Source organism: Mixophyes fleayi, chromosome 3, assembly GCF_038048845.1.
Source record: "Mixophyes fleayi isolate aMixFle1 chromosome 3, aMixFle1.hap1, whole genome shotgun sequence".
NCBI lineage: Eukaryota > Metazoa > Chordata > Amphibia > Anura > Limnodynastidae > Mixophyes > Mixophyes fleayi.
The window spans coordinates 68,953,889-68,981,521 of record NC_134404.1 but is presented as its reverse complement, the minus strand read 5'-3'; the positions used below and the strand labels follow the sequence as shown (position 1 = coordinate 68,981,521).

General features: G+C 40.3%; 1 protein-coding gene across 2 annotated transcripts in view; it reads right to left on the bottom strand.

The window, feature by feature from the left end:
• Positions 1-19,249, bottom strand: part of LOC142143659 (transcription cofactor HES-6-like) — a 200,387-nt gene extending 181,138 nt beyond the window's left edge. The window contains exons 1-4 of one of the 2 annotated variants that reach the window (XR_012689562.1): positions 19,054-19,249; positions 16,262-16,348; positions 15,915-15,996; positions 14,509-15,687 (exon numbers count right to left, since the gene is read on the bottom strand). Coding sequence is in view for 1 of the 2 variants with exons in the window: in XM_075201678.1 (XP_075057779.1) it covers positions 15,314-15,687; positions 15,915-15,996; positions 16,262-16,348; positions 19,054-19,074 (564 nt within the window). In the remaining variant the exon portion in view is untranslated. Of the gene's footprint in view, positions 1-14,169; positions 15,688-15,914; positions 15,997-16,261; positions 16,349-19,053 lie in introns of those variants that run through there. The other variant, XM_075201678.1, reaches the window with a different exon arrangement.
• Between the last annotated feature and the right edge of the window lie 8,384 nt (positions 19,250-27,633).

The following is a 27,633-nucleotide window of genomic DNA, read 5'->3' as shown; positions in this document are numbered from 1 at the left end:
AGTCCTTGTTCAAACAATATTGAAAAACAAAGTCACAAAAACCTCTTGACCTGGCGTTATCCAGCGCTGACTGTGCTTTAAAACCACACAATCCCAAGAATAAAACCACAGGCAGATTAGTGCAGAACAGGTGGCGCTTTTGCTACAAATTCCATTATGGGACTTGTAGTTCCACAGCAGCTGGGCAGTCACTGCTTGTCCAATTCTGATGCATAAAGAACATTATTTACATTGGCCGATCCTGCTACTCGGATCAGATTGCGGCCTGTTATTGCGGTCGAAAGATAGCTATGCGCACATGTCGATAGAGGCCACCTGAGGTCATCTTTCATCCACATTTACGGACATGCCCAATAATAAGTCTCTGCATCTAGACTGGATCATCATCGGGTATTGTGGTCATATTTAGGCCATTGCTCTAAATTAGCTGCAATACTGCAGTGTGTATGGGCAGCATACAGCATTAAAGTATGTAGAGTTAATTTGTGAATTACATCCTTATAAGGCTACTGTTTACCGCTGACACCTCCAGCCAGCAAATTATAAGGGTGTACTTATTCTAAAGATTTTACAGCAACTCATTACAGCAACAATAATTCTAGCAACTGAATTATTTCATATATTTATTTAGTTTGTATCATATATGGTGATATTTTATTTATTATTAACAGTTATTTATATAGCGGCAACATGTTCTGTAAATCCATTACTCTTATTTCAGGATACCCTTTTATCTACTGATATCACCTCATATGCAGAGTATGAAGAGTTTTTCTTTGTTTTTTTAAAAAACACTTTATTTCATACGTACCAACTTTCTGAAGTTGGCTTCCAGGAGCCTTCCGGGGGAGGTAGGCATGATGGGGGGAGGGGTGGGGGCGGAGCTCCAAAATTTGCTTAATTTTGGGCCCGCCCCGTGACATAACTACGCATATGCGTAATTTTCCAGCAAGGGGCGGGGCCAAACACCGCGATTCCTGGTGAATCGCGGCGTTTTGAACCTAACTCTGCCCACTTTACTAGGAAGTGGGCAGATGCGGGAGATTGCCACACTCTCCCGGGAGTCCGTGAGACTCACGCAAAATGCAGGATTCTCCAGGACATTCCAGGAGGGTTGGCAAGTATGCTTTATTTATAGTTTTTGGTATGCAATGCACAAATAGTCCGCATGAACACAAGCGGGTTAAACACAAGTGATAACTCAAAAGGTACATAAGGATATTACACCAATCTCGGATGGAGCAAATACATATTGTACAAAGGTGGATGTATGATACCAGCCGAGAGCAAATAAACCATACATGCCAACTCTCCTGGAATGTCTATGAGACTCCCAAATTCCGGGTAGGTCTCCTGGAATCTAGGGAGAGTAAGGCATCCTCCCACATCTGCCCACTTCACTTGGTCTAGTGAAGTGGGCAGATTGAAGCCGGCATGATGCAATTCTCGGTGAATTGGGTCATTTTGGCCCCGCCACCACTGCAAAAAGACCCTTAACATGTATTACATCACAGGGACGGGACCAAAATTATGCTATTTGCGATCCTCCGCTCATACACCCCTCCTGTCCTCCCGGACGTGACCAACATAAAGTTGGCAAGTATGAGATAAACAGTTTGAATAAGGCATACAATAGTATATAGGTGTATGCAATAGTTAAGGGGACAGGGGAAAGGAGAGGAGGTGATGATGAGACCAAACCTGGAACCCCCGGTGACTGGCGGCCTACTAGATCGGTGAATATTTTATTAACTTACCTAATAATGATAAAAAATAATAGAATAAAATTTGGCCTATCCCACACTGTTCATGGGAAGACAGCTGAAATATTCTGAGCTTGGTCAGGCAGTGGGGGTGAGGCCAGATGGGCCATTGTAAATGAACCAATCACCCCGAATTTGAGAGAATTTGTGGGTTCTCTTATTTACATAAATAAGAGAACATACATATGCTGACATTTTTTCCATAGTCGCCAAGAACAAGATTTTATTGACAAGCTGCTGTCTGGAGGAGGGATCTGGATTTTTGCAGTGTTTCACGACTAGGCATCTAATATCTGGACAGACCATTTCTCTGGGTACTTATCCAGGATCTATATAGGAGAACCCAGGAGAAAGGACCCTGGGCATTTGGGAACTTGGACGTAGTGACCTCACTGATCAGAGCAGCTACATCATCCCAGAAAGAAGTTTATCACTCTTTAATTTTCTTGCACAATTCTCCAGTTTTTATTGAAGAATTCGATAGCAAACAAACTCCACAAAGATACAGGGCTGGTCAGAATCAAATCCATACCAAAAGTACTGCAAGGCAGCAATGCCCATTATCATTTAAATAGTAACTCATCGTGTATTATTATTACTAATACATTTTATTTATAGCAATATATATAGTATATATTATAATGCATTGTCTCTCACTTTAGTTAACAATTTACCATAAAACATAGTTGCCGATTTTTTGATAATCCCGGAGGGGAGGTGACGTGCAACAGTGGAGGGGGGTGGGGTGTTTTGCGAATTTCGCCATTTTTGACCCTGTCTACGAATCATGGAGGCCCAGTCTAGGATGTGGGAAAATGGCTTTCGTTTTCTTGAGACCTTCCCGGAATGCGGGAGTCTCCTGGATATTTCGGGAGAGTGGGAAGTATACCATAAAACCTATTTATTGTCCATTAAAAAAAAAAATGTAGCTAAACAGACTGTTATTTCCAAATGTTCATCTGTTGGAATAATGGAGAATTGTGCAGAGAGTGTTATTTGTTAAATACCTGCTTCAGTGTTGAATTTAAATAGAAATAAATGTTGCCAGACCACCAATTGGACAGTTTTAGCGATAAAATATTATCTATATGAATTATGATATATGTTATCGTCAGAGGTGGACTATTACTTTTATTTTCATTTATTTATTGTTCTTTATTGTCAGTGGTGAAAACCTATACATTGTGCTCAATTAGTACAAACCCAAATTTTTCAGGTATAGATATTCTTGATTCTGAGAGGAGAGCCACTCAGAGTGCTATATGGTGACCCTACAAAAATTAGAAGTCACCTGCGGTATATTTAGTTTGCAGTGGTTTCAGACAAATACGGCCCTCAAACTCTATTCCAATTGGTGCTTCCCTAGGCATTGTAAATGACTATGATCTAAATTTGTAATTATGCAACCACCATTCCCTCTTGCATGAGGGAATAGCAGGTGATTGGTAAAGACCAAGGGATAGATTTATTAAAGCTTTTAAGAAGGAAAAGTGGAGGTGTTGTAAAGCGATATGTTAATTTCCTGGCGCTATATAAATAAATGATGATGATGAGGAATTGCCTATAGCAATCAATCAATCGTATTCTAGCTATCATTTTCTAGACGTTACTAGATAAAGGAGCAGGGCCCTCTTACCTCTCTGTCTGAATTACCCAGTATTGTTTTAATACTGTGTTTGTTCCCAATTGTAAAGCGGTACAGAATTTGCTGGTATAAATAGATGATAATGATGATCATCAGCTATTTATATAGCGCCACTAATTCTGCAGCGTTGTACAGAGAACTCACATCAGTCTCTGCCCCATTGGAGCTTACAATCTAAATTCCCTAATACACACACACAGACCGAGAGAGACTAGGGTATGTTTTTTGGAGTGTGAGAGGAAACCGGAGCACCCAGAGGAAATCCACGCAAAAACACAGGGAGAGCATACAAACTCCACACAGATAAGGCCATGGTTGTGAATCGAACTCATGACCCCAGTGCTGTGGGGCAGAAATGCTAACCACTAAGCCACCGTGCTGCCTATTGATGATGATAATGATGATAAATGATAGCTAGAATCTGATGGGTTGCTATGGGGAACACCTACACTTTACTTTTTGTAAACTTTACTAAATCTACCACCAAGTAGGTAAACAAGATCATTAACAGGAACAAAGGCGATAAAATAAAGATAGAACCATATCTATGCCCCACGTGAAGAGTGCTACCGATGGCATATGATAATATACTAAATAGAATCCCTGCTTTTTGTATTTTACTTTCTCTATTGGGATGTAGACTAATCAGCTAGCACAATCTTGCACATACCAAATGGAAAATATGGCTTCAGTTCCCATCTTACTTGTGCAGTTTAGTAATGTCCAGTAAATAATAAAGATGATATTACAATATCTGTTTAATTGTAACATGTAATTACAATAACCCAATATTGGTTCCTGTGTGTTTATAGTGCACTATTTTATGGCTGTTATTTTCACTGTTACAGGTAATGCACATCCCGGGGGTGTATGTTAAACTTAATCACAGGTAACTTGCTTGCAGTAATCTCTGCATGCCTACAACACATCTTGCTGTATTACCAAGCAATGCTCAGTGTGTTGTGCTTGCAGTAACCTTGCTGATGCATATTGTGATTATCAGCAACAAACACTTTCATTACAAGAGGCTCATATTACACAGTGGGATAGAGGATCCCCCTGTAACTCATTTACATGCACTGGACACAAAAGCCCTTGCTGGAGCTTGCAGCCCAAGCAATTTACATTAAGGCAACACAGATTTCTGTCTCTCTACAGTTCTGCCTGCATTTATACACCAAGGTTGGGGGGCTGAATAACGACATTTGTACTTTCTGTAAAACTAGTATATAAACCTCATATATGCATATTAGGGATGTGCACCGGCGACTTTTGGTGTCTCGTGTTTTGTGTTTTGGATTCGGATTTTCTTGAGGTTTTGGGTTCGGATTTGTTTCGCAAAACAGGTTTTGGTTCGAATTTAAGGTTTTGGATTCGGATATTTTTTGAAAAAAGCATAAAAAGTTCAAAAATGAAGTTTTTGGGCTTATTTTCACTCCTACGCTATTATTAACCTCAATAACATTCAATAACAATCATTTCCACTAATTTACAGTGTATTCTGAACACCTCACAATATTGTTATTAGTCCAAAACGTTGCAACGAGCTATCTTTCTGGACTGCGTAGTGGAGTGGTCCCCACAATATAATAAGAAAACCATCAACTGGTCTTAATTACACCAAAAATTGTACCTGGACTGCGTAGAGGAGTGGTCACCACAATATAATAAGAAAACCATCAACTGGTCTGAATCGCACCAAAAAATGTACCTGGACTGCGTAGAGGAGTGGTCACCACAATATAATTTAAAAACCCTGAACTGGTCTGAATCGCACCAAAAAATGTACCTGGACTGCGTAGAGGAGTGGTCACCACAATATAATAAGAAAACCATCAACTGGTCTTAATTACACCAAAAATTGTACCTGGACTGCGTAGAGGAGTGGTCACCACAATATAATTTAAAAACCCTGAACTGGTCTGAATCGCACCAAAAAATGTACCTGGACTGCGTAGAGGAGTGGTCACCACAATATAATTTAAAAACCCTGAACTGGTCTGAATCGCACCAAAAAATGTACCTGGACTGCGTAGAGGAGTGGTCACCACAATATAATTTAAAAACCCTGAACTGGTCTGAATCGCACCAAAAAATGTACCTGGACTGCGTAGAGGAGTGGTCACCACAATATAATTTAAAAACCCTCCACGGTTTTGAATTCCCAAAAAAAAGTTTATGGACTGCGTAGTGTAGTGTTCCCCACAATATTATTTAAAAATTTTGCAGCAACAGTCAACGTTGTTTAATATCTGATACACCTCTATCTGGACTGCATAGTGGAGTGGCCCCGGTACTAAATTTGGTACCGGGGCCACAATACCTCCTCCAACTTCCAAGTGTAGTGTTTATAACATATAAACACTACAGTAATTCTAGCACGTCAATACCTCTTGTTTTAAATAATGACGGCATTTTACTTTTTGTTTAATTTTTTGAATTTGTTGACATTTTGTTTTACTTTTTGAACATGGCAAACGACTGTTGAATGGTCACATAATGCCAAAAAAAGAGTTGCAAGATGGAATTGTCCTTGGGCCCTCCCACCCACCCTTATGTTGTTGAAATAGGACATGCACACTATAACAAACCAATCATTTCAGCGACAGGGCCTACCAAACAACTGTGGCTGAAATGATTGGTTTGTTTGGGCCCCCACACCAAAAAAACAATTCATCTCTCCCTGTACAAACTAAACAGGCTCTACTGAGGAAAGATGTCGTCCTCATCCTCAACCTCTGATTCCTCTCCCCCTACAGTGTGTACTTCCTCCTCCTCACACATTATCAATTCGTCCCCGCTGGACTCCACAACCACAGGTCCCTCTGTACTATCTGGAGGGCGGTGCTGTACTTCATTGAGGAATTGATTATTCATTTTTATAAACATCATTTTTTCAACGTTGTGAGGAAGCAACCTCCTTCGCCGCTCACTGACCAGGTTCCCCGCTACACTAAAAACTCTTTCAGAGTACACACTGGAGGTGGGACAACTCAGGTAAAATAGAGCCAGTTTGTACAGGGGCTTCCAAACTGCCTTTTTTTTCCTGCCAGTAACAATATGGACTGTCTGACATGTCTATTTGGATGGTGTCAGCAAAATAATCCTCCACCATTTTTTCAATTGTGACAGCATCCAATGCAGCGAGAGTAGACATGTCTGCAGTGGTTGGCAGATCCTTCAGTCCGGACCAGATGTTATCAGCATCCCCGCCAGCGGCTCTTTTAGGAAAACTGAGCTTTTTCCTCGCAGCCATAGATGTGGAAGAAAATGAGGGTGAAGCTGTTGGCATGTCACGGTCCTCTTCAGAGGACAATCTCCTGACCAGCAGGTCTTTGCACCGCTGTAGACTTGTGTCCGCTGGAAACAGAGACACAACATACGTTTTAAACCGAGGATTGAGCACAGTGGCCAGAATGTATTCCTCTGACTTTAAAAGAGTGACCACCCTCGGATCCTGGCAAAGCGTACGAAGGGCTACATCCACAAGAGCTACATGCTTGGTGTAATCGCAATGGTTTACCAGCTCCTCCCTCACTTTCTCCAGCTGCTTCTGCAACAGCCTGATCAGGGTTGTGCCTCTTATTAAAGCCTGTAATACACAATGTTGCCTGCCTCTGCACGAGCAGCCATTTTGTAGATGCTGTTACTGATGCAGCTGTTGCTGCGGAAGAGGATGCATCTACCCAGTGGGCTGTCACAGTCATATAGTCCTTTGTTTGCCCAGAACCACTTGTCCACATGTCCGTGGTTAAGTGGACAGTGGGTACAACCGCATTTTTTAGAGCACTGAGGACACTTGATCGTACTTCTCTGTACATTTTTGGTATCGCCTGCCTAGTGAAGTGGAATCTCGACGGGATTTGGTACCGGGGACACAATACCTCCATCAACCCTCTAAATCCCACTCCACTGATGGCGGACACCGGGCGCACGTCTAACACCAACATTGCAGTTACAGCCGCAGTTATACGCTTTGCAATAGGGTGACTACTATCGTATTTTGTGGTCATGGCAAACGACTGTTGGACGGTCAATTGTTTTGTGAAAGACTTAGCGGTCTTAAGACTTCCCCTCTGGGAAGATGACCGACTAACAGCAGCAACAGCAGCAGTGGCAGTAGTAGGTGTACCACTGCAGGATTCCTCGGATGAATCCCGTATTGAAGAGGACTCAGTCTGGCTGCTGACTTGGGCTGCAGGACTGAATCTGATGGAGATCGTGGTGGAAGTTGACGAGGAGGGTGTTGCTGGTGTGTATCCAACTGGACCACGAGATTTAGGTGTCCCTGTACCGATGACGGTCCTAGCCCCAGTTCCTGAAGTAACCACTGAACTATGAAGGTTATTCAGGTGACGTATAAGGGAGGATGTCCCTAGGTGGGCAAGATCCTTACCCCTGCTTATTTGAGCTTTACATAAGCTACATATGGCCATACATTGGTTGTCCGGATTTGGATAAAAATAACTCCAGACCGAAGAGGTGCATTTTTTGGTCTTCTGACCAGGCATGACAATGAGCTTTTTCATCCCATGGACATCAGCTGTTTCCCCCCCTGGTGCCTCATTTTCAATAACCACATCACCATCCTCATCATCAAGTTCCTCCACAGCGCCAGCTACATCATCAATAGCCTCCTCCCGAGCCACCTCTTCCCGTACAGTGATGGGAAGGTCAGGCTTGACAACCACCAACACCCTTGGACTCGCCTTGGGGATGTGTGATAATTTCTCTTTAGAAGGCAGAGTTGTTTGCTGTTTTGTTGCTGACAGCATAACTCTCTTCAATTTTTTGTAGGGGGGGAGGAGGAGGAGGGCTAAGATCCTTGGGTGAAGCTGAACCACTAGTCATGAACACGGGCCAGGGCCTAAGCCGTTCCTTGCCACTCCGTGTCGTAAATGGCATATTGGCAACTTTACGTTTCTTCGCAGATGATTTTAAGTTTCTCTTTTTGCTACTTTTACTTAACTTGGGCTTTTTGGATTTTACATGCCCTGTACTAGGGGATTGGGCATCGGGCTTGGAAGACGACTTTGATGGCATTTCATCGTCTATGTCATGACTAGTGGCAGCAGCTTCAGCATTAGGAGGAAGTGGGTCTTGTTCTTTCCCTACTTTATCCTCCAAATTTTTGGTCTCCATTATATGTAGCACAAGATACTGCAGAATGTGTGAACTTGGTAATATTGCAGTACCAATGGACTTATACTGCTGGATTGGTTTTGCAAATTTTGTTATAATTACTTTTTTTTTTATTATTATTTATTTATTTATTTTTATAACCTTTTTTTAATTTTTTAAACACTTGGGAATAATGGGGAAATAACTATGCCCTTAGAAGCACAGAGCACAGGACACAGCACCACTGGACTGAACAGGACACAGCACAGGACCCAGCAGCACCACTGAACTCAGAAGGACAGAGCACAGGACACAGCACCACTGGACTGATACTGCAGAATGTGTGAACTTTGTAATATTGCAGTACCACTGGACTTTTACTGCTGAATGTGTGAACTTGGTAATATTGCAGTACCAATGGGCTTATACTGCAGGATTGGTTTTGCAAATTTTGTTGTAATTAATTTTTTTTTTAATTATTTTTTTGTATAATTTTTTTTTAATTTTTTAAACACTTGGGAATAATGGGGAAATAACTATGCCCTTAGAAGCACAGAGCACAGGACACAGCACCACTGGACTGAACAGGACACAGCACAGGACCCAGCAGCACCACTGAACTCAGAAGGACAGAGCACAGGACACAGCACCACTGGACTGATACTGCAGAATGTGTAAACTTTGTAATATTGCAGTACCACTGGACTTTTACTGCTGAATGTGTGAACTTGGTAATATTGCAGTACCAATGGGCTTATACTGCAGGATTGGTTTTGCAAATTTTGTTGTAATTAATTTTTTTAATTTTTTTTTGGTATTTTTTTTTATAACTTTTTTTTAATTTTTTAAACACTTGGGAATAATGGGGAAATAACTATACCCTTAGAAGCACAGAGCACAGGACACAGGACCACTGGACTGAACAGGACACAGCACAGGACCCAGCAGCACCACTGAACTCAAAATTGACAGAGCACAGCACACAGCACCACTGGACTGATACTGCAGAACACAGCACAGCACAGCACAGAACTAAACAGCACAGAACTAAACAGCACAGCACGAGATCTACCAGGACAGAGGACCACCTAACACACCCTCCCTCTACCCTGATCAATGCCAAAGTGAAGATGGCGGCGACTAGGGGGGAATTTATAGGATCCGAGTATCGCGAGATCCGACAGCAGGATTATGACTCCGAGCCTCGGTTTCAGGTGTATATTTGGCGCCAATACCCGGATCTGTCTCGGATCCGACTCGGATCGGAAACGTTCGGGTGGGCTCGGATTCACGAAATCCGAGTGCGCTCATCTCTAATGCATATATGTCAATGGTGAGAATTGCTGACCCAGATATCTTTGTGATTTATTTATACAGTTAAAATCATTCATCCATAAGACTGGATAATTGAACTCATTTGATGCCTGAGATCCAGCAGGTTTAGTGTACAGCACATCCCAGGTATACCCAGCAGCTGTTTCCTATGGGAACAACATGCTTCCTGTTGAAAGGGCAATTTTACTGCTTCCAGGATAGGCAGTCATTCTAAGTAAAGGCTTTTGATGTGAAGTTCACAATTACCACAGAACAGGTCTTTATTTACACATCAAAGGAGATACTTAAAAAGGAGTCACCTTTCTTGTAGGTTCCCTGCTCATTCCTTTGGTTGAGGAGCTGGGCTACAAAATAGTTACTAGTTAATGCATTAAGTGGTATATTTATTAATAATGGGCGGTGATAGAAGATCTGCCCTATCGACTTAATTTATCAAAAAAATTTTGCAGAGGCACATGAGCAATATTCGGTAATATTGACACAGAGCCATAAGGGTCAACTTACTGATTGGCTGGGACAGTGTCTGGCATTATACGTATGTGTGAGCCGTCTAGCTGGTTCACTCGTGGACAGCGCAACTGAACAGACATAATTAATGAAAGTGAAAAATAGATATGGTGGTAACAGAAAGATTGTCACGGCACATGTATCGCTGTAATCCTGGTTTAAATAGGCTTTCTGATGCTTTCCATGGGGAAGTTATCACTGAAGAGACCAGGCAAAGCTTACCACCGGCAGTGACCCCTTAATTTGATATAGATTTGGCGAAGCCCCACCTCGTCCTATAATAAATATACCTGTTAATGCTGGGTACCACTTACAGTTCTGGTCAAGCAACAGCCCATGACACTGAAATAAACCGATCAGCCACAACATTAAAACCACTGACAAGTGAAGTGAATAACATTATCTTGTTACAATGGCACCTGTCACGGGGTGGGATATATTAGGTAGCAAGTGAACAGTCAGTTCTTGAACTTGATGTGTTGGATGCAGGAGAAATGGGCAAGTGTAAAGATCTGAGCGACTTTGACAAGGGCCAAATTGTAATGGCTAGACCACCGGGTCAGAGCATCTCCAAAAGTCTTGTGGGGTATTGGCAGTATGCAGTGTTTAGTACCCACCAAAAGTGATCCAAGGAAGAAGAACCGGTGAACCAATGACAGGGTCATGGGCGCCCATGGCTCATAGGAGCGTGGGGAGTGAAGGCTAGTCTCTCTAGTCAAAGACCACGGAAGAGCTACTGTAGCACAAATTGCTGAAAAAGTTTATGTTGGCCATTATAGAAAGGTGTCAGAACACACTGCATTGCAGCTTGCTGTGTATAGGACCGTGTAGCTGCAGACCGGTCAGAGTGCCCATGCTGACCCCTGTCCAGCGCTGAAAATGCTTATAATTGCCAAATGAGCGCCAGAAATGAACAATTGAGAGATAGAAAAGGGCGGCCTGGTCTGATGAATCACATTTTCTTTTACATCATGTGGTTGGCCGGGTATGTGTGCATCGTTTCCCTGGGGAAGAAGGCAAGCCGGCGGAGGCAGTGTGATGCTCTGGGCAATGATCTGCTGGGAAATGATCTTGGCATTCATGTGGATGTTACTTTGACACATACTACCTACCTAAACATTGTTGCAGAGCAAGTACACCCCTTTATGGCAACGGTATCATCTGATGGCAGTGGTCTCTTTCAGCAGGATAATGCATCCTGCCACACTGCAAAAACTGTTCAGGAATAGTTTGAGAAACGTGACAAAGAGTTCAAGGTGTTGACAAGTCAGAGCCATGTAGGCCCCACCTCGCAATTTACAAATTATCTCTGGACAAGTCCATTCAGAGAAGGAGCTATGAACAATGAGGAATGCCAGAATTACGTTGTACAGTCAATATCTGCATAAATAAGATGACTTGCATGGGAAACATTGTTTAGTTGTGTGTTTTCCTGGAAGAACATGCAGTGTTGTACTATTAGTGAAATGACAAATGTTTAGTTCTACTACATTCAGATGTATATTTAGAATATAACCCATGTGTGGGTTGTGAGGCCATGTGTAAAAGGGAATTCTTTCTTATTTATACAAAATACATATTTTTTAAGTTTAAAATTGTGCAGTGTCCGTTTCCCCTTCTTGTTTTATTTGAAGCCCACCTACTTTATCGAAAGCAAACTTCACAAGACATCGCTTTGCTCCATCGATCACACTAATTTGTTGACCACACTAATCTAGAGTGAATTATAAACATACACATTACCATGGTGGTAAGGGAGGAGTACACCAGAGGGTAAATTTATCAAGCTGAGAGTTTTCCGGTGGGTTTGAAAAGTAAAGATGTTGCCTATAGCAACCAGATTCTAGCTGTCATTTTGTAGAATGTACTAAATAAATGATAGCTAGAATCTGATTGGTTTTTCAAACTCGCCGGAAGACTCTCAGCTTGATACAGTTACCCCCAGGGGTTATATTCACTGAACTTCAAGTTTGTAAAAAGTGGAGATGTTGCCTATAGCAACCAATCAGATTCTAGTTGTCATTTATTTAGTGCATTCTACAAAATGACAGCTAGAATCTGATTGGTTGCTATAGGCAACATCTCCACTTTTTCAAAACCGCCGTTTAGTAAATATACCCCCAAGAGTATAGTATGTGTCAGTAATAGGCAACAGTAATGCTGCCCCCAGCTCCTTCCTGCTTAATTGTCAGATTTGTTTGTTATAGCATGAAAAACTTATTTGAAATGCCTTCTGATATGTAACTACAGAGGTGTCTTTCATTAAATGTATTGTTTTAACTTATTACGGAGAATAAGGGTAATGTGTGGCCCCCTTGAAGGTTAAAATGTATCAGGTTGTTCATCACTGGTTTATGTACCATTGAGACATTTTAATTACGAAAATGTACTCTGTGCCATCTGTTAACTAGTAGATGTCTTTGTAACAATCATAATACTTTGTTCAACTAAACCAAACAAATACAGTGCATCATTGCTGTCTGTTTATTGTACAATACTGAAAGTTTCATGTATGTGCTGCGGACCCGTACACCTTATAAATAAGAGATAATAATGCATGTTTGTCAAGAAGACGCTCTAGACAGTAACACCTGCAGAAGATGGGTCTGTTTAATGACATGATCAAGCAGAGCACGTAATGTAGTATTTCACAGCAACCAGGTTGTAACTTTGACACGTGAAGTGTAACTTAGATGTCGGATTATTTGCAAGACAGCAGATCGCATTTACACATTGATAAGACGGAAACTTTTAGTTTTGGAAACCATCACTTTTGCGTACACTTAGAAATGGGTTTGAAATTGTTTTTAGTTATGGGCAGATATTTTAACAATATTGACAAGGAGCTATATTTAGTATGTGGCGGTTCCGTAGAACTGCCGATTCCCGGCGCTTTCAAAGGCATTTTCTTAAAAGGGCAATTCTATTAAGGACAAAACCCGTTGGGGGCCTTTAATAAAAGTGCCATTTTAAAAAAATTATTTCAAAGCGCCAGGAATCTGCGGTTCTACGGAACTGCCACATAGTAAATATACCCCTAAGTGTAACAATGAAAAGACAGACTACCCATAAAACTAACAGCATGTTTGTGGGGGAGGGGCATTGACAAAATTTAGCCATGTGATAAGCACACAGAGGACTGTAGTATGGACCATTGCAGCCTTAGGGGACCCCGGTGGATCAGGTGAACTTAAAATAAAACAAAAAAAAAAAAAATGCTTAGCATGAACTCGATTGCCACACAAAACTACATTTTCTTTCATCTTAGGTGGTTAACTTTAAATATTATTTCATTAATGGCAATTTCAGATTATGAAAGGCTGGTTGTAGTGTCATGTAACAGTCTGTGCGTAAATCAGTTTTATATTCTATATCTTCAGTTCCGATAAACAATCTTTTACTCACTGTACATACGTACTAGTAGCTTTTATATCTGGTAACTTATTTTAGCTTTAGTAAGAGGGGCCCCCAAGAGTCTGAACATGAAGAGAAATAGTCCCCTATGCACGGCACGGCAGAACCCTTGTGACGCCATTTAAATAAAAGAGAATAATCACTTTGAGAGTACAATTTGTACTGGGAAAAAAAAATAGCTGTACTGTCAATGGTATAAAATATATTTGTAGCTTTTCTGTAACAATGGCATAGCCTCAACAATTACAGCAGCTTGTGGATTATCCATGTACAAGATCCTTCTAGAGCACAGGTACATAGTGCAGACGCAGCTATTTGGAACATTACTTATGAAAATAAGTTAACAGCGACTTCACACATCGTAAAAAAAAAAACAAACAGAAGTTTTTGGGTTTTTTTACATAAAAGATCATTAATTTATTCATGAAAATGAATGCACAGTAGTACTACTCAAACACACTAGTACATTTTAGTATAAAAGAGACATTATGTTCTGGGATGAGAAGTTTAAAGAAAAAACAAAAATAAGTGCTTGCCAGATGGATGCACACACTGGAGACCATGTATTCATTATATGGTTCAAGTGCATCACACAGATTCAGGCACCTGCTTCCAAAAGCATTTAAAAAAAAAATAAATATATATCTATATACACACAAAAAAAAAAATAATAAACCCACAACACATTACCTTCCTAATATACACATATTCCTGCAAAGAAACTTAAGAAAAAAGAAAAGAAATAAATGTTTTTCCTATAGCACCCTTCAAATCGGTATCCAAACAATCCTTTATAATCTCCTTCACTGAAGGTAGAACCTCAAGTTACCTAAACACTAGACATCCCACCTAGGGATGAGATTTAAACGCACTATCACTATGCATACGCAGCAAAGAGAAAACTGCCTACTTTACCCTATATAGCGTCCCTTGAACAAAGTGGCTTAACCACATCACTCTAGAACCACGCACCAGACAACTGGTTAATATGTGGGAGTTTGCAGTTATTTTAGGGTGTCTGGCCTTCACCCTCAACAAGGCACAGCACAAAATCCATAATTCAGGGATTTAAACCTCCCTATTGGAGAATACAATACTCATTTGAATTAAGAGCCTCTCCGGCAAAGAGAGATGAACAAGGGAATAATATCTGTACAATGACTTTGCTGCGCAGTATAATGAATAGTATCTGTACAATGACAATGAACATGTTGCACAGTATAACAAATGTGGAACATACAGCAAGTTGGATAACAAAGCATCACTACAGAGATGTATCCTGCAGTAATCCCCTACTGTGGTCTCGACGCCCAGGGGAGGCTTTTGTCCAGGAGGAAGTAGTTAGGAGATCACATACATTTAGGTGGGTGGAACAACACAGTTATACTTGGTATTGCAACAGCTTGAGTTATAGTATGAAATATCCAAACATGTAGACATGGTACGCACTCTCTGCTGGGGCCGATGTACGCGACACAGGTGTATAAGTCAACACAGGTCCCAATGTATTCCCATATTCTGGATTAAATCACCAAGGTCTCCACATGGAGGAAGTTGGAGGCTGTATCTCTGGGGTCCTGTCATTGTCCTGCACAGCCTCCATACAACCCTTGCCAATCTCCGATTCCTCCACATCAGAGCAGCTGTCATCAGATGAGGATCCCAGCAAACCCAGGCCACACGAAGGGTCAGAGGCTGGTGAATCCAGCAGCACATCCAACACAAGATCCTGAAGGCCTCCTTCACTCAAAGGCATGGACTCTAGTAGGTGATTGAGCAGCTCGGCAGCCAGGCCGGAATCGATACCCGGACAGCTGGACACAAAGGTGTGCACTTCGTGCATGCACTGGATATAGCCTGCAGCAAATCGCTCACTGGCCTCACGCTGCAACCGGTCAGTCTCTGCAGAAAGAACAAAGCCGATAAATATTCACACAACATAAAGACAGAGCACAAAGAGCTAGCAGTACTATCCACGTACATAAACCACAAATAAGCAGATATATTTACATCGGTACGGAAGGGCATCGTTTGCGATTGCTTTCATAGAAAATAGCAATGTCTATGTTTGCAGCTGCAAGCTGTGTGTGTGTGTTCTATGATTGTTTTATTGCACTGCAAACACCCACCATCTGTTCTGGTCTGAAGGATCCGTTGCACGCGCTTCACCGTGAGCTCTAGAACCTCTGCATTCTCTATCTTTGACTGAAACTAATGAGAGAAGACAATGAAAATATGCCACAACAAAAACTCATGTCCTGAGCGCAAATTTCAGTGGCATTTTACGGTGCACTCTACAACGAATAGCAAAATATTATATACTATATATACACAAGATAGATTAGTACAGTATACAACATACTTTACTTGGCAGACTGTACTTTATGTTAGACTGATTTATAGTGTGTTGGCTGACCGTTCTATCATGTAAATTGACACATGCTCAGACATTAATATTTCATGCTTGAATACATACCTCATTGTCAGCTAGGATACCTCGCAGCTCCTGTAGACTCTCATTAATCCTTGCCCTCCTCCGCTTCTCAACCAGAGGTTTCCTTGTCTAAAAAAGGGGAAAGATAGGTGAAGGTGGTACAAGGACATTTCTATTGGCCTGAAACATGGAAACAAATGCATTACAGTGTCCCAAAGAAGCTGTGAACATCTGCTGAAGGATTTGGATGCATAAAGTTTTATATGCCATATACATAAAAGTCTAAATAACTGGAAAATACTGTTAGACTTATGACAGACAAACTTGACAAAGGTTATTCTATGGTACTTTTGGAGACTGATTTGCATATATGAATTTGATACCGCCATTTTCAAAGTCGCCAAACAAGGGAAATGTATGTTCAAATAAAGCATTTACAATAGGGTAACAAAACAATACAAGACGACTGGATATTAACAAGCAAAAACGGTAACATGGTGCCGTTTGCAAGATTACAATCTATAGGAAAACTTGAGTTTTATACAGTAGGTTAAATGTCAGAGGTTGCAACGATAAGAGTGCTTAGTGTGGATATATGTTCCAGTGTTGGCTTGGGGTTCAGTAGGTTGTTTGAGTATAGAAAGTGAATAAATGCAAATATTGTGTAGAGGGAAGGTAAACAGGTAGAACAGCCTTGGCAGGTCAACAATAATAACAAGACCATTAAAACCATCCTTAGGCTCAAAGAGCTTACAATCAAAATAGAGCAAATATCTTCTTTTAGTTTGTTTTACAACGTGTTCAGCTGGGCACACACTACAGGTTTTTCCATGCGATTATAGTACCAAATCACACAATAAATGACTTTTAGGTCCGATATCACATTAGTGTGCTCCCACAATCATGTTTTATTGTACCAAAGCACATCATATCGTTTCACTTGATTTAATAAACAGACTAAAACTCTCGAGAAACGATTGAACGGTTTTGGGCAAATTCTGCAGGGTGTACGCACTCACGACCAGCAGTGTAGGCAGATCTCCATAGCGCTTACAGAGTCACAATCTTTTCATCAGATGGTTATGAGAGATTAGAAGCACAGATCTGAAGGTAAATGGTGTAAGTGTGATCAGCATGCTAATCGTTAAAGGTATCACATCAGGAGACATTTTCTGTAGTGTGTACCTAGCTTTACTCATCTACAGACTAAACAGTCACTAGCACATTCAATATCATATACTGGGTACCTCTACCCACCATAATCACTCCCCCAAAGAACATCAAACTAAGGATGGGTAACACACTATACAAAATTTCTCCAGATGTGATAGCCTAAATGATTTTATCAACGACAGAAAAAGAAAAAAAAAGTCCCGATCAGCATGCTGATTGATGTGTACACACTTACACCATTTACCTTTAGGTCTGTGCTCCTCATCTTTCATAACCATTAGCTAAAAAGATTGCTACACTTCACACTCCATAGACATCTATGGACTCTGCCGGTCATGAGTGCATACACACTGAAGAATTAGAAAAACAATGTTCCATCGTTGAACAACATTTTTAGTCCAGTTTAAAAATCAAACAATACAATGTCCTTTAGAATGATAATTGTTCATCGTTGGAGCGTACACACTTATGCGATATCGGGCCCAACAGTAGTTTATCGTTCGATTGGCCCGATAACAGGCTGAAAAACCTGTAGGGTGTACCCAGCCTAACCAAGGTTATCAGGCTGCTTCCCCAACAATCTCCAAAAGAAAATCCACAATCGTTCATCTAAATTATAGTTTGAAGACACTTCAAATAGTTTCACTCCTTTTTCTGTCCAAGAAAATGTAAAGCCAGAAATAATGAGTTGAGCGATATAGAATTTTGTGATTCTTTCTTTTAATGTGTACTAAAGAAAAGTTTATCAAGTAGTCTCAAAAGCTAGTTGTAAAACCAATTCAAATAAGTCAGTCTACAAAAACACTTTTTTTCTCTAAAATGACAAAAATCACAGTAGCAAAACTATGATAGATTTACAGAATACATTTGTCTACTTGTTCTGGGATGCTTTGATTTTAAAGCAGACACATTGAACACTATAGCACGTACAAGTAAGGTAATTGCATACATTTCAGAATAATATTGCTAAGGCTGACATGTCATACCTTCTACCAACTATTGTGGGACATTCAATCACAACTAGCCCAACAGAGAAAATAGTCTGTGTACTTTTAATTGACAGAATAAATATCAAAGAATCCAGATACATAAACATTCTAAACAACATCACAAGCAATAGGATGACAAAGCAGGTAAAATGCTAGTAGAGTATTAATCCCACAGACACAATTGAAACAATCCAGTTACACACCAAAACAAGATCAGATGATACAATGATGCACAAATAAACACCGCAAGTACGTCCAGGTCAACAAGCAATGAGTGGTGTATATGTCACTGTGGGAATATTTAATTCTCACATCTATAACAACTGTCATGAAAAAACTACATATTACACTGCTTGGTCCCTTGTCTACACACAACACATCACGAAATTGGCCCAGATCAGCACATGGGCAAGGCCGAGCTTCTCTATACAATTACTTTGTGTAGGGTCTCATGAGCTGCGATATACGGGCGAGTACAGCCGGCTCCGATCAGCCACATCCTAGATAGGACATTGCAGATCTTGAAGCTACAATCTTTGCAGACATAATGACAATGTATCAACAATATATCCGCTCTTCCTCGGCCGCTTTAAGACATCCGTCGGAACATGCGCATTTCTAGGCCTACTGGAAATCTGCAGAACGCATGCATGATAGAACGCGATCTCTCACCTGCCTGTCCCCCCGATCCATCGTGTGTATGTACAGATATTAGGTATACAGTGTATGTGTACAGGGCGATCTCTCACACCTGCCTCTCCCCCAGATCCATGTGACTATATACAACGTTCTCTCGGTCCCTTTGTGACGTCACAATGCGGCTGCTCACAGTCTCCATATACCCCGGCCTTATTTGCATGTGAATGAGAGTCCGCCGCTGACGTTACGTGGTGTGCGGACCAATGGCTGCTCTATCCATTGTCCCAAGCGGCAGCTGCAGTGTAGGGCAAGGGGAAAGAAACGTCTTGGTTGGAAGTACCGCCCGCACCTGATTGTGCTGAAACTAAAAATACAGGAACAGCTCTAAACAATAAAGTGCTTGTACATCTTGGGCCTGATTCATTAAAGAACTTAAATTAAGAAGTTTCTTATTTAAGTCTCCTGGACAAAACCATGTTACAATGCAATGGGTGAAAATTAGTATTCTGTTTTGCACATAAGTTAAATACTGACTGTTTTTTTCATGTAGCACACAAATACTTGATAGCTTATTTGTACACTGAAATTTAAAGTTGATATTTGTGCTACATGAAAAACAGTCAGTATTTAACTTATGTGCAAAACAGAATACTAATTTTCAACCCCTCATTGTAACATGGTTTTGTCCAGGAGACTTAAATAAGAAACTTCTTAATTTAAGTTCCTTAATGATTCAGGCCCCTTGTGATGTCTTGATGTAGTTTGTGCTGTACTTTTTTGAACATAACATGCCTTCCAGTTGTCTTGGACTCCTTGGATTACTTTCCTTTAGAAAAAAATCTTTCTTTGTTCTGATTCATAATAAATCAGTTTTGATAAACTGGTCCGTAAGAGTGTTTGTCTGGCTCCTATGTTTGGAGCATTTATATGTATGTGTTTAGTGCTTTGTGATGGTTGTAGCTATATAGTAAAATCGGTTTTATGATTATCATTGTAGAAATAGTTGCTGTTGTCCATGAATGCACGACAAAGTGTGATTTTTATAAAAAAAAATCTAAAGTGCCCAACTGTGGCCATTTGCCCAATTCCTCTTCATTTCCCAATAGCTGCTTTTGAATCGTTTTCCTGGTTCTTTAGATCTGCATGAGAAAATTCCTTTATTAGCCACTGAAAAATGTATGCTTGGCTCCAGAGTTTGCAAAGTGGATGCAAATGTATGTGAGAAAAATTAGTACTTTTGATAACAAGCCCTGTGTGTCCCTCTTTACCATTTGGTGTTTTGAGAGGTATGGTTTAAATTTTATGTATGGCCTTGCAGTAACTCATAAAGTAAACATATAGGTCCTGATACAGTGATGGCCGCATTTGCGGCCAAAATTGCAGTCAAAATTTGCTTTCACTAGAAAAACGGAAATTGTGACCATATGCAAACTGGTAACTATCTTAAAGACATGTGCCACTTGGCAACTGTAGCATATGTACCTGGTTTACGACAGGAATACGTCACATACACTTACGCCCCCTGCTGTTCATTTTTTTAAACATTTATTTTATTTGCAAGTAATGCATTTGCTATTAGGCATCAGTAATAAAACTGCTAATACCGCTGGAACAACTTCCAAACTTGTGTACATTACAATTCCCCGTCCCACCTTGATCTGCCTATCGAGGCTCAAGCTAGCACAAGTGGCAGAATGGCACAAATCTGCATGGGCGCATATGAGTGCATCTACTTTTCTGGACATGCACAGTGTGATTTCATGCAAGATACACTCTGCCACCCAGTGTAGTAATTACTTGGCATCAGACCCATAGTTATTATTTTTTAATAGAATATTGTACTACAATTAATGAAATAAGAACCATTGACATTTTCCTCACATTTATTGTTTACTGACTCACAGAGAAAATACAGGCTTAGGCTTTAATTACCTCTAATGTGTTCTTTGTCCTGCTGCCATTTCTTTTGATGTGTCTTGTAAGTGTACTGTTTATTGTAAAGATTACTGAAGTTTGAAACTACAGGGGTCAGTCACTCTTCTTGCTTGTAGTCTTCAGCTGTGGCATTGTATCAATAGCACAGTGCTGTTTAAAACTACAAGCATTTATAAAGTTGTTTCCTCTGTTTAGTAAACATGCTGCAAGTATTGGTGTACAATGCAAAGCCAACCATCTCTTTGTTTATACAACATCTTACAAATAGCAAGGTGACTACATCCTGTAAAGAAAAAATGGTTACCTTTTTTTTCTGCTAAGCAGGAAGAGATCCCAACTGTACAAAACAATTGGTGGCTGAAGAATCTACACTACATTTATATATCAGACTGTATAAACGCATCCACATAGGGAAACCTCAATGCACTTTGCACTTCATTCATACTTACAATGCTGCCTGTTGTGAACAGGATGGCATCAGCAGTTACACAAAAAAATAGGCTCTACAGTGTGCTCCAGAGTGCACATTGGCCTGGCCAAATACTGCAACATTGGACAGTTGGTCCAATATCAGAGCATGTGACCTATATCCAGCCTCATAATAATCCGATTTTTGGTGGCTCAGATTATTATCCTGCTCATTGTTAATGCAGCCGGAAGACGACTGGCGTTGGCCTGTGCATTTGTTCCATAATTTCCTGACTACACTAACAGTGATGCTGTTAGTGATTTTACCATTCAAACCTGTGGACAGAAGAACCAACTCTCATCCATTAGGTGCCTCCTACCTGTGTGGCTAAACTAGACACAGAGCCTTGCGCTTGGGTCTAGTGATAGGGGCGGACAGTGCGGGGCAACATTACACTTCTGTCGTGACTATGGTAAAGGTGTTAAGTAATTTGTCATGGCTTAAAGCAAATGAATAGTCTTCCAATTACTTTTCATTTGCTGCAGTGGTTAATATTACAAGCAGGACGCAGTTGTCCTGTTCTGCATTTCTAGAAAAGTTGTATTTCGGAATAATAGACTTTTATTGGAAGCTTCAAATGATAAATGATTTATACAGTATAATACCTTGCAGTCTTACACATTCTGCACACAACACAGAAAAAAGCAGTACAGAACTAAAGGGTTGGAGCACATTAAATGCAGCGCATGTTGGGAACATGAGGGCGTTGCCTTGAGCGAATAGCTTATGGTCCAAATTTATTCATTTCCAATGCCGTGAACTTTATAGTTTCCCAAGATTATATAAAAATACACATACACTTGGAGTAGACCCAGTACATGCAACTCATGTCAAGGCAATATACAATAATATGAGACTAGCTTTCTGGTCCCAAAGAGCTTACATTTCATTGTTCTACAGTTATCAAAGTACCCATTGGATCATCGTGGCCAAATAATCTATACAATTATTGTGTTATGGATGTATTTTCCTTTCACACGCAAACACTACCCATGTAGGATTATCTTTCACAATACCTTCTGCTCTCTTCTTCGCCATTTTCTTATCAATCCAGGAACCACAAGAATGAAGAAGGAGTCTTTGTGCCTGTAACTTGATGCTGATGGCAGTTGGCAGCTGCAGCTCCCACAATAAAGGCCAGTCTGTGTCCCAGGGCTGTGACAGGTGTTCAGGCTACCGCCTCGCTCTGGGGGATTATACTAACTTAATATATGGGACCCCCAACTACAGATCTGCTTTATAAGAAAAATGCTTATTGAAATTGCTTAAATTATGTATCTTGTTCTAAAGATGACCTGTGTTAAAAGAGAGGGGTGACAGTAATATGTCAGCACAGAGAGTGTGATTAATGTGTTCACAAGATTCAATAAGCGTGCATTAATGTGTAGAAATTCACATGAAGAAATGACACATGTGTCAGATGTGCACGTGAAAATGTATAATTATCCAAAGCAAAGTGCAGTGTATTTCTGTATTTCAATCACTGAGCTATTTTGAGATCTCTGCTTGTTAATTTACTTCTAATTCTGGGAGATGCATTATTGCACAGTCCTGGAATAAACATTATACAGCTTGCTGCAGATACATTTAAGTTACATTTAAATGCAGTGAGGATGACTAAACTACACCTGTCATAATAAAATTATGTTCTCACTAAATTATACCGCTTTCATACTGCGGCCCAGGCAATATCCCGGGTATATGAACCGGGGATATTGCCGGGGGCAGAGGCTCCCCCGGAGTCAAATTCCCGGGTAGACCACGTTCATACTGCACACAGGTCTGCCCGGGGTCTCCATGGCAACATCACAAGAGAAGCTCGGATTGGCTCCTCTTGTGATGTTTTTTTCTTTTTTTTTACTTTAACATTGTGTCTGGTGAGACCCGGGTTGAAAAACCCAGGTCGCACCATTCAGAGTGCAAGCTTCCCGGGACAGACCCGGAATTTTCCCACCAAAAGACCCGGGTCTAATTCCCAGGTCTGATGACCCGGAAATTGGACCTGGGACCATTCATACTGCACCTCGACCCGGGTCGTCTGGACTTGCCCCGGCAAAAACCCAAGTGTTTGGTGCAGTATGAATGGAGTAATAGTTGTAAAGTTATACATTGTCCAGAATTGTATGTTAATATTTTAAAACAGCGTTTTACATCAAATAATATGCGAATACATTTTCTGCATAATTACATTTTCAGGAATAAAGTATTAGGTTATCTAAAGCATGATATAGGTGACATAGGCTTCATACACATTGGTGGCAAAATACGTGTGTGTACTAGAGGTTTTAAAGCTAGTACAATGCATGTACACAACAGTGATATTGGACCCCATTGTTTTCACTTTTACCATACCCGCTCACATTGGGGAGTTTTGCCTTTGCATTGTGGCACAGCTTTTCGGACACTGCAGGCTCCCAACGCAAGTAATGTATACTGAGGTCAGTGGATTGTTCTCCTTTGACCTCCCGGAGTACAAACGCTCGTAAGCACTACATGTTAAATGTGTTCACATTTAATATGCGGTTTCACTGGCATTTGAACTGCCGATGTTTAAATACCCTTGTATACCGCCTCTAAAATAAATAATATCATTATCAAGAAATATATGGATGAAACTGCTCCTCGCTTGACATTGCATTTACATTTGCTATACAGGTGCAAGATTTTATTCACTGGTTTTAACCATTTTAGCCCCAGAAAGACCCATAGTGATATCCACCCAGTATTATATATTTAATAATGAACTAATCTCCCCCAGTATTAGAACAACAGCAACTGATAGCTGATATTTTCTCTCCCCCCTATCATTAAGGTCCTCAAACATGTGCATTTATATTTGTGAATGTTTCTTAATCTCTTTTTATCAAAAAATAGGAAGACATTACCACACTAGATCCCTATTCATTTTGTTAGGTTCTTCTGTTTAGTCCCTTATATTGGTATTGTGTTCTTCGGTCTAGGCCGATGGTGACCTCCCAGTAAGGGAGGTGCTACTGCTTAACTGTCATAAGTTCAGAAAAAATAAAGAGCGAATAGTTAATCAGTGTAATGCACAGATTAATCATAATCAGCCCTCATTTTTATATTTGATGCAATCTTTATCATTTAAAATCATAGTTTTTTATTATATATTCATTAAAAATCATGTACAATTATCATACTCTAGACCAGGCCTGGTCAACCTGTGGCACTCCAGGCGTTGTGACACTACAAGTCTCAGCATACACTGCCAGCTAACGGTTGGTTATCTGCTTACAAAGCATGCTGGGGTTTGTAGTTTCACCTGGAGAGCCACAGGTTGGCCAGGCCTGTCCTAGACCCTACCTTGTACATTATGTTTAATGAATATAGGATAAATGTTACGATTTTATACTTATAATAAAAATATGGGTCAGTCTACCAAAAGACAATCAGAGTGGCTAGGGATCACCCTTTGCCTAACTCACAGCCACCCACCATGGCCATGAACTATGCAGTCGCAGGTCAGCTGCCCACAATTTAATGTCTGTGGAGTATTCTCTGTTTGCCTCTCAGCTGTCAGCTGTGACTGTGACCTATGTAGCCTCACAGTTACTTTGTGCGCTGTCATACGCAGCAGATGGGTCTTAGCACAGTGATTGGTGGATGGCACTGGTCAATCTCCAATCAGTGCGTTGGCAGGTCTCCACATACTGATTGGTTGATGGCCGGAATAATCCCCCAATCATAGTGCATAAAGATGTCTAATGGTTATGATGGTATCAGCCAATCCTGTTGCCCAAATTGTTCAGAGATAAGTTATTATCGCTGGAGGGGTAAGTCATATTTTTGGGTTGCCACCAGAGGGGTCCGGTTTTGTCACCAACAGAGATTAGGGGTTAATTATAACACCGTTGTCTGCCCTGTTCTCATAAAATCGGGAGCCAAAAGACAAGTCTTGGCGGGCCGACCACTGCTGTGTGGTATATCGGTTATAAAGATACTCTCTGTATTGTATAGAGGTTCCCTGAATGCTCTGTGTTTTGTATATCTGTCACTATAATACTCTGCGTATTGTATATAGATCACTAGAATAATATCTGCAGTGAATACTAGTCACCTGGGACTAGTAGATGTTGTATTTGATTACAGTTCTTTGACATGACATATACTTTAATGACTATATAAAATTGCACCAATATTAGACAAGCTATGCCCATGTTTTGTAGCATGTTGTTAGTAGAGATTCGGCCATTTGCTTGTCCCCACCCAGGCCAAATGTTGCCAGTCCTCCCTTGCTTAGGGGCCCAACAACATAAATCCTACTTCACATGGTACTTATTCCCTCACCTGTTGGTCATAGCTTAGAACTTTAGTGAGCTGGAAAGCACCCGGCTCACATATATATAGTGATCAGGTGTTCTCCTCAACACCAGATCGCTAATGAGACCTATGTGGAAAGTGATCTAATAAAAAACGTTATTCCCATATGTCATAATGGAGTCCCAGTGATAGGCAGGAAACACCCAAATCACTCAGATCTTCTCTGCCATAGTGTCCCTAGTCATAAACAATGTGTTTATATGGTCTATCATAAAGTTGGGTGTCTGTGACATCCAAGTCTATGGTACTGTATATGAACAGATATTATAAGAAAAAAGTTGCAAAAATAAGTGTTTAAAAAACAAAAAAAAGTTTAAAAAAAGTGAAAAAAGACACATAAACTTATGTTCCATATACATCATCAATCATAATCATCATCATTTATTTATATAGCGCCAGAGATTCCGAAGCGCTTTACAATTGGAACATTTTACAATGGCCCAAAATTATACACCAAAATAGATATATTTGATATTTGATATCACTGTATATATTAAAAGTCACAAAGGAAAGTAATAATAATAATAATAATAATAATAATAATAATAATTTAGTGAAAGTAGCTAATAGAGCAATACGAAAAAAGTGTATTTTTAAAAATGCTTTTTCCCCCTCGTTATTGGCCTTAACCTATAAAAATATTTACTCAAATATGGTATGTAAAGAAAGTTCTATCTGTCCTGAAAAAATATATAGCATTTGGTTGGGTAGAGTAAAAAGCTAAATAAAATAATTTCTAGAAAAAGTGACCCAGCACAAAAGTGCATAAAATAGTGGACTTCAGTTTTGACAGAGATCACTGACAGTGGAAGGGTTAAGATTTTCTGCTTGCAGTACATAATAAGGTTTTACTTTTTTATTTTATTTGCTGAAAGCATCCTTCTAACCATGTAATAAATGATGGCATCCTTCTCTTAACAACTGCATTCAGAAGATAGTCACCACCACTTCCCCTACTGCATGTAAATGCTATATTGTCCAAACATAAAAGCCTTGCTGCATTTTGTCAGTATAGCTTGACTTTGATAGGCCTATGAAGGCAAGCTGCCATAGGGGTGGAAGAGTAAGCTCTGAAGCTCAATGGTGCTGGAATGGTTTGTATTACATCTTTGATGACTTATATATTAATATGGCAGACTTGGTTTTCCTTGTTTCTTTCTTTCACATAAATAAAAAGAGAATCTGACCTATATTGAGGTCAAGATGAAGCCAATACTCTTCCTCTTCATTTTGAGGGTTAAAGATGAAGGAAGATATAATGATTACCTGTATGGCATAAAATGAGGATTCGTAGGAGCCATATGTCTGCACATGTCTACAGTCTTTCAGACAACTCTGTTTCAAGGACGTGAGAGGTGAGGATCGGAAACTTGCAAGGTCTGTGATGCTCCAACTCTTCTCAATGGGGTAATGGTATAATGGTCTTCTTCACGAACAGCAAAGAATGAGGAATACATCTAAATAGTGTTTGCCTGGGAGCTCTTTTAGGAATGTAGAAATGGTGCATCCCATATAGTAGACTTGCCCTTTGAAGATATTGAGGATATTGAGGTCTATACCTAACTGAAAAAATCTATTAGAGTTTCTGTAGATGGGGAATGAAGGGTCAGCGATGTCTTCTACTATTCAACTAAGCCAGGTAATTACCTTGACAACATTAAACTGTTATTGTCGCAATGAGAGAATCCTTTATCTTCCTTCCAAGATTTTCCCATTTTCACTCTGTTTTCGACACCCGGTGTAAGGCTGGGTACACACTACAGAAAATTTCTCCCGATGTGTTATCTATAAAGATTTTACATACGACTGAAAAAAAAGTCCCGATCAGAATGCAGATTCATGTGTACACACTATACATGTTTTACAGG